The sequence below is a fragment of the Phaseolus vulgaris genome, chromosome 5 (genome assembly GCF_051622355.1).
Source record: "Phaseolus vulgaris cultivar YP4 chromosome 5, ASM5162235v1, whole genome shotgun sequence".
NCBI classification, from domain to species: domain Eukaryota; kingdom Viridiplantae; phylum Streptophyta; class Magnoliopsida; order Fabales; family Fabaceae; genus Phaseolus; species Phaseolus vulgaris.
In genome coordinates this window covers 21,751,364-21,761,935 of record NC_143502.1, presented here as the reverse complement: position 1 = coordinate 21,761,935, position 10,572 = coordinate 21,751,364, and the positions used below count along the sequence as shown (strand labels likewise).

The window sequence follows — 10,572 nt, the reverse complement described above, 5'->3', positions numbered from 1 at the left end:
GTTGATTTTCAACTTTACTAGCAAGGTGAACCACATTTTCCAAAGAAGAATATTCTTGCAACTCTACCACGTCTTGAATGTCCCTTCGAAGGCCACTCACAAACCTAGCTATCTTAGCTTCCTCACTCTCATCCATATTAACTCGAATTAAAAGCGTGTCTAGTTGTTTAAAGTAATCATCCACACTTAGCGTGCCTTGATGAAACCGTTGGAGTTTCAACAATAGGTCTTTCCTAAAGTGTGGGGGTTCGAATCTAGAGCGTAAACAAGCTTTCAAATCGTTCCAAGAGACCACGGGCGGCCTCTTGTGTAGGTCAATGTCCATGAGATATTGATGCCACCATTGCATGGCATAGTCTAAAAATTCTAAAGATGCTAATCTAACCCTATGCTCATCTCTAACCCCATTTACATCAAAAATTTGCTCAACCTTAGCCTCCCATCCTAAGTACACATTAGGATCACTTTCACCACTAAAGCTAGGAAGTTTTACATTGGGTGAATAAGGGCCAGCCACATGTTGGCGCCTCTCTTCATGGGGATGGTGCCTTGGTCGTGCATTGTCTTCATAATATCCATGAGAAGAATGAGAATGCCTTGAAGAATGCCGAAGAGGAGGATGATGTCTTCTCTCCCGGTTTTGATGGACTTCCTCACGGCTTAACTCCAAGCTTTGGAGCCTTGCCTCCATTTGTCTTATCACATCAAGATAGTGAGCATTTGATTGCTTAGCATTCTTTAAGTCTTCAAAGAGGGCTGCCTTTTGAGGTGAGCAAGGTTTGGAGGATTCTCCACTAGAAAAATGAGCCATGATCAAAAAATACAAAAAAAAAACAGAAACAAACAATGAAAGAAACTTGTTAGCAAAATAAAGTGAGATATAGGTTGCTGGAAAATGTCAAAAGAAAATACTCAAACCACTCCAAGAAAGTATTTTGTCCTCAACCAAGCCTTTCTTGTGGAATGGAGGAGCTTCAAATGAAAAATGTCAAAGCAAACCACACCCACTTAAGAACAAGTTGCCACAAAACTTTAGAAGAACAAAAAGACAAGCAAGAAAAGGTATAAACAAGAAAAGCTAAACCAAAACAGAAAGCAATATATGACAAACTGGAAAAGAATATGAATGAAAGATAAGCAAGAAAATAAGGAACTCAATGAATAAAGAAGGCACACCAAAAGAGTCCTAAAGAAAAGTGTTAGAGTAGATTGAAGAAAACAGAAAACAAGCTACTGGAAAAAAAAAATTATGCAAACTGTGCTATGTTTACAGATTTAACTGGAATGATTGAAAGCGAACTGGAATGTGAAAAATTAACCACAGAAACTTCAATGTCTTAACTCAATAATTGCACTGGAATGAGGTAAAAACAGTAAGCCAATTGAGAGAAATAAATTTTTCAAAATTGCTGCCCAATTACCGTATTCTTTTTGGCAGTATTGTACACTTTTCGTATTTTATTTATCATTTTTTGTGTACTTGGAATTTTTGAACACTTCTTTTTGCTATGCTTTTGTAACACTTTGAAGAATGTAAATCCAAATTTTCACAAATTTCCAGTGAGCCAATTAATTGCAGTAAATTGAAAACAGTAGCACGTTTGTAAGAAAACAGAGGAGCCTATTTAGGAATGAAAAACAGTATGATGAACTAGCGAAGACATAATGAAAATTATGTAAAGAAACTTGTATAGAATGAGAATACAAGCATGAACTCAAATCTAAAAATGAAAATGCACAAAGGATCAAGCAATAAACTCAAAAACAGAAAGTAAACCAAAGCAAGAAACAATCAAAGCAATAAAAGTACTACAAGAAGTAATGACAATTATGGAATAACATGACTAAGACAAAACTTGACATGATTACAAAATTAAAAGACATATCACAAGATATAACAACAAGTGAAAGGAAGCTTAAGGTCAGCTCTAGGAAGGAGAATGCCATTCCAAAAGAGCAGCCATACTCCTATGAACAATGAGTGTCATAATCATTTTCACAAACACTTGGTGTAACAAAAGAAAAAACAGCAAGGAAACTCAAAATAAATCCTAAAACAGAATGGTAAACAACTTGAATTAAAGAGCTCTTGAAAGTAAAGTGCAATACAACTCAAAAAGTAAGCAAAAACAAGCCTAGACTCTAGATACCACATGATGTGAATGCAATAACAAGAATACATGATTCTTTGACATTCTTAGGAGCAACTTGAGTTGGTCATGAAATGACACTTTACTTAGAATTGGATCAATGTTCTAATTCAAAAACTCACCAAGACTTCGCACCAAACCAAAGCTCATATGGATGTCCATATATTGTCAAATGGAATCAAACAACAAGGAATGAAGAATAACGAATGAGAACCGAACAGAATTGAAAGATAAAGCTACTGTACCGAACAAAAATTGAAAACAAAGCTAGGAAAAACAAACTTAAACGGTGCAAAAGGATGAAGAACACTAAACAATGGAAACTACCGAATGAATTTGAAAGAAATGAAAGAAAGAACACTTATGGAGTGAAGCTTGCTGGATTTGAGACTTGGAAAATGCAGTCACGCCACTTGGAGCCTTGTTCCAAGATAAGTGAAAGGTTGCCGCCACTTGAAGCTCACCATTGGCACACAAGATAAGGCAAAGGAAGAAGAAGACAACAAGACTCACAATTTCTCTCTAAATTTGAGTATAGTCTCTCTACTTCTAATTTCCAAATCTGATTTGTACAAGGGCAGCACCTTTATTTATAGCCTATAAGGTGCTGAAATGCAAAGCCAAATGTGGCCCTAATGACACTCAAATTCGGCGCCAACTAGTGCATGAAGGAAGTGTGACTTTCCTTCCTAGTTTGGCACCTCCTAACTCCTATCTACACTCCCCCTAGCATCCCTTACTACTTACACACCTATTTATTACATCCGCACCCCTACTCTATAAAAGAAATAAGAAGAGCCATCTTTTGATACTCTTGTCCCAAAGCTCTTGCCATGCTCCTAGTGATTCGTTGGGCTTGGGCCCTTTGTTGGGCTTGGGCTTCATGGGCTTGAGCATCCTCTAATTGGTTTCCATTAGGTGTATAAGTTGACTTGTGTTACATACGCATCTACATGCTCATCAGGATCAGTTGTTCCATCATACTTGTCAAGAGCTGGATTCTTCTAGGTATTTGGCAAGGGCACTTCCATAATGGACTCCACAAAAGGATTTCGTCGCGAGACTGCTCCCAAGGTGCTAACTCACCTCTTAACCACTGACCATGTGATAAGAGCAAACACAAATTTTCTTAAACTGTTTTTCACATGTTTTACAAAAAACACGTTTACTGCATAAAAATAAATTTGTTCTTTTCTAAATAAACATATTCATTTTTAAACTGATGCCTTGGCTAAGTCTTGTGAAAATTAGATTTTGTGCATCAAGTATTTTGACTAAGTCTTCTACCTTTCAAAATGACTATGTTCTAACAGTTAAGTTTTTTCTGTTATAGTTTTGAAAAATAAATCTGTTCAGCTGTAAATGAATAAATTCTTTTTTACTCTGGTGCCATGTCTATCTTAAACGGTTTTCAGTTTTGTCCCTGCACCAGAATGGCTGACTAAGTATCCTCACATAACAAATTCTCTAACTGCTTTTGAAAATAAATCTGTTCATTTTATTTTCAATCTGTTTTTTTTATAACAGCTTTAACTGTTTTTCAAAAATCTGTTATAAGTTGGTTTTTTATAAAAAGAAAACTTGTTTCTGAGTTTAAAAATTGATTATACAATTGAGAAAACAAGTTTTGCATCAGAGAATTAAGGTTTTACAAAGAATTAGCATTTGTTCTTAAAAGATTTCGAAAATCAAAAGTGTGCTTGTTCTTGTTTGGTTCCAAAGCTTGGTGAGAGGTGTTGCTACTGTTCAAGCGATCTGTTCTACTAGTTTAAGGCAGATTTCTGCATCCTCTATCAGGTGTATTCGTTTCACATTTCATTTTCTGTAAAAGTGTGGTTGTAAACTCTTCTTGATAGGGTTTCTGGAAGAGTGGGTATGCTGAAATAGGGTTTTTCAGCAAGTGTACCTAAGTTCTTGTAGGGTTCAAGAACAATGGTGTTTGTGTTTGTTTGGATTGTGATTTAGTGAATTTCACCTTGGTTTAGGTGAAGACTGGATGTAGCTCAGTCGAGTGAACCAGTATAATTGCCTTGTGTTCATTCTTCCTTAATCTCTGCTCTTAATTTCTGCATATTTGTTAAACTGCCAAGTAATAAATTTGTTCAATTAATAATAAATATGTTCTTTCTGGGCTTGTTTCATACTGTTCTTAATTTCTGGAAAAACTGGTTGATTCTGAAAAGAACATATATAATCTGTTAAAAGCCACTGGACCAGATTGATTGTGATAGGTTACTCAATTAATTGTTAAGCTATCAATTGAACCTTAATCACTTGCTTAAAATTGACGCTTGCTGTTTTGTGATTCACTGTCTTTCTTTCTAATATCAGTGTGTGTATTTGGAAAATCTATCTACATAATCTCGTGATTAACCTGGCTGTATAAACGTTTTTCAAACACAAAGTGCCAAAATAAATCTGTTCATTTCCAAATAAATCGATTTATTTTCTGTAAACTGTGATAAACACTGATTTTGCGATAAACTTTAAAAGGTCAATTCACCCCCCCCCCCCCCTCCCTCTTGAACTTTGACACTATTAAACCCAACAAAATTAACCAGGTATTCTCTTGATGGGAACTGCCGGCCTCCTCAGTTCTAAGATGAGTGCTCTTAGTCAGAGGACGTTCCCCTTCTATAGTGTCTTGAACTGTTGGTTTGTTGAGTTTCTGTTTCATCCGTGTATTCTCTCTTCTTAATGCCGCTAGCTCTTCTTCGTTCTCTCTCCTCATAGCCTGAACCTCTTCTTTATTCTTCTTCTTCAAAACATCCATCTCCTTCCTCATTTGCAAAATCATTGCCATGGGATCTAGTTGGCTGCTCTCTCCCACGTGCACATTCCTTTCATTTGCCATCATGTTTCTTGTCGTTACCATGTGGTCACTCTAAAGGGGTTTCTTCCCGGCCCCACAGTGGGCGCTAGAAATGTTCTTATAAGGTCGGGTACCTCTCAGAATGACTCCTGTAACTTCCGTCTTCTCGTCCTTGCAATTCCTGTATTCGACGTCTCCGTCTGGCAAGTCCTCCAAGAACGGCAGAGTGGGGTATCTGCGAAGGTGCTCCGACACTCAAGTCAGTCCGGATATAATATGTAGGTATGCTAGAGATTAGAAGATTATCTCTGACACAAGGTTCCTTCTGATATTTATAGTCTTGTGTTGGGCTTCAGCGGTTATGGGCCTTCTTTTGAACTCAGGCGAAGGTCCATTTGTGCTTTAAGCATGGTTTATGATTAAACTGGCTTAATTATAGTTAATCAGATTTTATCATCAGCTTCCACGTTTGTTCGATCTTACCGATTATTCGACCTTTCGGCCTCCCAGTAGTACAATTATATTTTATTTAAAGTTATTTAAATTTTGTAAAAAAATTAAAATTGTTTTTCATAATTAATATAGAGAAGTAGGAATATATAAGGTAGTAGAAGGAGAATTTGTCTTCTTTTTAAGTTTCCAAGTGGCCTACATAATTAAGTCCTACCGGACTAGAGAGATTCTGATTCTCGAGATTCTCCGGATAAAAGTTTATACATTTTTTTATCCAGAAAAAATATTTAAATGCTCTGTATTTCTATTATCATCGAAAGCATTTAATGGGCAATTTCTCCCTCCACCATATCAATTCTAATATCAATTCTAGCATGCATCCAATCAGCTCTAGAAAATGACAAAAATACCCCTCTTAAATGACGAAAATAATCTTACACAAAAATGGAAAAATTATTTTTAAAATTTTTATCTGAAATATTTTGGATTTCAATTTTCGGAACATATTTTTAAATTCTGAAATTTTTATCCAAATGTATTTTTATTTTTGTGTTCAGAATTTTTTTCCAACATGTATTTTTTTTATTTCTCAAGTATAATTATTATTTTGGATTTTTTAATTTGGAATAAAAGTAGTTTTGAAAATTTTAAAAATTGATATGGTGGAGGTTAAAATTGATATTGTATAGGAATAATGTCTCTACATATTTTTTTATTTGAGTTGAATTTTTTTATAGAAAATACAAAACTAATTTATTTAATTGTTTTTTTTGGTTAAATCGAATGGATCAACGACTTTCTGTGGACACTATTATTCCACAGCTTCCCCGAATCACTAGACCAATCAAACTTACGTACCTTACATTCTGCTTAATACTCCAACATCATCCCTTTCTCGCAGTGTTTTCCGAAGCGCACCACTAAACGACGACAACTGCTCGCGTTTAGCGCCTCCCGAACTTGGAGAAGTAAATTCAGCGTCGTTTTCTCCCGCAACTCGATCAGGTGCGGCGATGACCTCTGTCCATAGCACCGTCGCTCCCCGTGCCTTCCTGCCTTCGATTTCCAAGCCCAAGCCGAGGGCTCCTCACACGAAATCCTTCGCCGGCGGCGTGGTGCACGACTTTCCGAGATTTTCTCGGAGCTGCATTTTCTCGGGAAACAATCGTGCGGTGGCGGCGAACGCGGCGGGGGAGGATTTAAACGTGATATCGGTGAAGAGCGACGATATTACGGACCAGCAGGAGGGCGTGTTGGTGAGTCGCGTCGAGATTGATGGCGTAGACAGCGAATTGGCGACTCGGATAAACGGATTCGGAGCGAAAGAAGGTTTGTTGTCGTTGGAAGGGTTTTCTTCTTCCTCTTCGACGTCTTCTTCAGCGTTGGTTGGGAGTGAGAGCGAGGAGGACGTGGAGAAGCTGATTGATAGGACTATCAACGCTACGATTGTGCTCGCCGCTGGTGCTTTCGCCATCACCAAACTTCTTACCATTGATAGTGATTACTGGCATGTAAGTGAAAACGTGGAACGAAGATAAGTGCTTATCTTCAATTCAATTTGTATTATTTTAAGAAATAAGGATTGGTTGTTTATTATTTTGCACTTTACTTCCAAGTTAGTTGTCAGAAAATGAAGTAGTTATTTATTCTTTATCATGAACACGCATAATTAGTTTGACAATTTTCGATGTATTCGGTACTCGTTGAATTTTGATGAATTTGTTTTTGAGTTTAATAGACTGATAAAACTTACTTACAGTAGTTTCTTAGGTGTTTTTACTGCATCAGATAAAACTTAGAAGTTTGACCTCGTTAATGACCTTTAATTGAAACCTTTATTTTGGAGATCATGAATCAGAAACTGTAACTTTGACTGGGGAACCCTATCAAAAGCACCAAAAAACTGTATCTAAGATTTGTTGGCTTTTACTATGGATAACTTTATAGTTATTTTAAAAATGAACTAATTTACTTACCTTACCTCATGGTCTGTATTTAGATGATAGTATAAAAAACTTTTACATATAATGTGTATGCATTTTGGGATTGAGGTTTTCATGATTTGCTATGGCTTGTGATTTTTGATATCATATAGGGATGGACGCTATATGAGATACTAAGATATGCACCTCAGCACAACTGGTCTGCTTATGAGGAAGCTCTTAAGACAAATCCTGTTCTTGCCAAGATGATGATTAGTGGGATTGTTTACTCCGTAGGGGACTGGATTGCACAGGTGAGTTTCTGCTTTATTTGTACTCTTGACTACAATTTTCTGTAAAATGAAAAGTTCACGGCGTAAACCAGAAAATAAAAATGGAAAGATAGTTCATTGTGATCTTACAATTCCTGGTTTTGCAGTGCTTTGAAGGAAAACCTCTGTTTGAGTTTGACCGAGCGCGGATGTTCAGATCGGGAATTGTTGGTTTTACTCTTCATGGTTCTCTTTCTCATTACTATTACTATTTTTGCGAGGTATTGCATAATGATACTGTTCTTTTTCGGTTCGGTTTGGTTCTTTTTCCTGCATAATGTACAGAGCAGCTTTTCATTTAAACAGGACCTATTTCCTTACAAAGAATGGTGGGTGGTTCCTGCCAAAGTTGCCTTTGATCAAACTGCTTGGTCAGCAATTTGGAACAGCATATATTATACAGTTGTTGCGTTACTACGTCTTGATCCTCCTATCAGTATTTTAAATGAATTGAAGGCTACGTTTTTTCCCATGTTGACGGTGAGAGAGCATCTGGCTTTTCATATTTGTTTCATTGAAATCTATTTATTTGGCTTATTATACCTGAAATGGATGTTGCTATTTGAAACTTTAAGACTTTCTTATATTTTCTTACACAGGCAGGTTGGAAGCTGTGGCCATTTGCACATCTCATAACTTATGGTGTGATACCAGTTGAGCAAAGACTTCTCTGGGTGGATACCGTAGAGCTTGTATGGGTGACCATACTTTCAACGTATGTTAATCTGGATTTGTTTTGTATTACTTCTTATCAGAATTTGAACATTAATAACTTCATGCTATACTATGAATTTCCATCTGATGCTGTTTGCGATAAGATTGGCCTTTACATCTGAGTTTTTATTTCCGTATGCTCTTAGAGTTTTGAATGATGAATTCTATATAGAAGTTTCCCTTGTATAAATGGCAAGCAGAACTGGTGGAGGTGAAAGTATATTATATGCCTGCTGCACATTATTCTCCTAGATAATACATAAGATGGCTCTAACTAATTGTTATAGAATATTTTATTTTAGTTTCTTTCCGGAGGAAGGTGGGAGATTTTGTATGAATGTGAATTAGCAATTTCGCCTCGTTCTGTCAATGTTTGCCTAGGCTGATTGATTTTAGCAGTCTAAAACTAAAAAAGTTTCCATTTTTTCTTACATTTCATGTGAAAATTCTGCATTTCTTCTAACATAAGCTTGTGATCAATAGATTTTCAAATGAAAAATCAGAAGCAAAAAGCTCCGAGTCTATGATGCCTACAGAAGTGATATCCACCACATCTGTTCAACCTCCTGAGGTACATGATAATTAATAGTTATTATTATGTGAGCTTATTTAATAAGTTTAGTGAAAGAGTCTATATTTATATGGCTCTTGGTCATTTTTATAATATTTTCTTATGTTTTATCAGGAGTAAAGAGCATAGACATGATCAGAAGCAGTGGTAGAAAAATGGCCTTGCGCAGTCAGATTTTGTCCTTGATATGGACATATAGATATATAACGCGGAACGTGAAAAAGCTAATTGTATACGTGTAAATGTGCATCCCTCAGAAATTCGTGAATGTTAGGTAACATCAACATTCTTGTAAACATTACATAATGTAATTGTTGATAAATTTTGAGTAAGCAAGTTATGTTCAAACTTGTCTTCCAATAATTATACTTGTATGACCCTTGTCGAGATGGGATTCACTCCCTCAAACATGTCATTTTTGAAACTTGTACATGAAAAAAGAGGCGACTAAGCTAGACCATAGATGGTGGGTTGACTTTTGGCGAGATTAATAATCATGTGTCTTGATGATAATTATATTTGTCTGCTGGTCTTTTAGGCACCCGACTTCTTCCCGACACAGCCGAATGGATGACTCAAAAGAATAACGGTAATTTATCTTTTAGTTCGAGGTAAGAATTGGAAATACGACTCTAAGGATAAAGTCGAGCATGATTTCTGCATTTAATTCTTTGTTGTGGAAGTATTGTTTTAGATATTTGACTTTTTTCTTATTTTGTTTTTAGTGAAGGTGTACTTACATGTACGACTATTTTTTAAAAATTTGTTCTTTTAATTGAGACAAACACATTATTTTCTTTTTAGAATAATTTTTTATAACTTGATTAATGAATTAAAATTTAAATATTATTTTATTCTTTCTCAATATATATATATATATTAATAAAATTCACGTGTATAATTTTAATAATTAAATTATCCAAGAAAAAAATATCTCAAAATAAAATATTTAAGAAGTATAAAAAAATTATTAATCAAATTATTAAAAAGCATTTCTAAATAAAAAATATTTTACATGAAATTTTAAAATATGAACAATTAAAAAATTAGATAAGAAAGAAGTGGTGTATAGTGTAACGTTATCAAAATAATGTAGTAATAGTCAGTTTCTTAAAATCTATAAATAGGATAATTAGATAGCTTATTTTAACAATTTTTTTTATCTCTCTACCACTATTTTCTCGAAGTTCTCTCTAAGACATAAATTGAAATTGCCAGTTTTTAGATCTGGAAGAAGTAAGAGAAAAACTGATAAAGGAAGGAGAAACTCTATCTAATAAAATTTGTGAATGAATAAGTCTAAATGTAGTATTTCTAAGGAGTTTTTATGTGAAGGATTTATGGATTATGGGGGTAATGTTATCTAGAATTATGAGATAAAGAGAGAGCTAAAGTTTGGGTAAGAAAAGGAATCAACAAAATCAGGTTAGGGAAGTTAACATTTAAAGGTCTATTTCCAAAGACTTATTTTGTTCGTGCAATTTTTTAAAAATTTATCTATTTTGATAAATTCAAATTAAAATTTCACCACTCTGATAAAAAAAATTAAAGGTAGTAAAATGGAGCCATCCAACCTGTTTTGGTATGGTGAATCAACCTATCAACTTTTTTTAATTTT

General features: G+C 35.1%; 1 protein-coding gene across 7 annotated transcripts; it reads left to right on the top strand.

The window, feature by feature from the left end:
- The first annotated feature begins 6,196 nt into the window (after positions 1 to 6,196).
- Positions 6,197 to 9,757, top strand: LOC137835306 (Peroxisomal membrane 22 kDa (Mpv17/PMP22) family protein). Of its 7 annotated transcripts, none has more exons than XR_011085067.2 (8): positions 6,197 to 6,926; positions 7,511 to 7,651; positions 7,777 to 7,890; positions 7,976 to 8,149; positions 8,269 to 8,384; positions 8,867 to 8,954; positions 9,069 to 9,228; positions 9,493 to 9,757. XR_011085067.2 is itself a non-coding variant. In XM_068643753.2 (7 exons), the coding sequence occupies exons 1-7, from the start codon at positions 6,429 to 6,431 to the stop codon at positions 9,072 to 9,074; spliced, it is 1,137 nt and encodes a 378-aa protein (XP_068499854.1). In that variant the 5' UTR covers positions 6,197 to 6,428; the 3' UTR covers positions 9,075 to 9,302. The 7 variants fall into 7 exon arrangements, 1 of the variants encoding a protein (XP_068499854.1); XR_011085069.2 differs by having other exon boundaries at positions 6,201 to 6,926; positions 8,273 to 8,384; XR_016520755.1 differs by having other exon boundaries at positions 6,219 to 6,926; positions 7,960 to 8,149; positions 8,273 to 8,384.
- The last annotated feature ends 815 nt before the right edge of the window (positions 9,758 to 10,572 follow it).

Bases quoted from the DNA above. Each gene is read 5' to 3' on its own strand.
- LOC137835306 (XM_068643753.2), top strand. From the start codon at position 6,429: ATGACCTCTGTCCATAGCACCGTCGCTCCCCGTGCCTTCCTGCCTTCG. The intron at 7,652-7,776 runs GTGAGTTTCTGC...CTGGTTTTGCAG, and splicing joins TAGGGGACTGGATTGCACAG to TGCTTTGAAGGAAAACCTCT. The intron at 8,385-8,866 runs GTATGTTAATCT...TGTGATCAATAG, and splicing joins TGGGTGACCATACTTTCAAC to ATTTTCAAATGAAAAATCAG.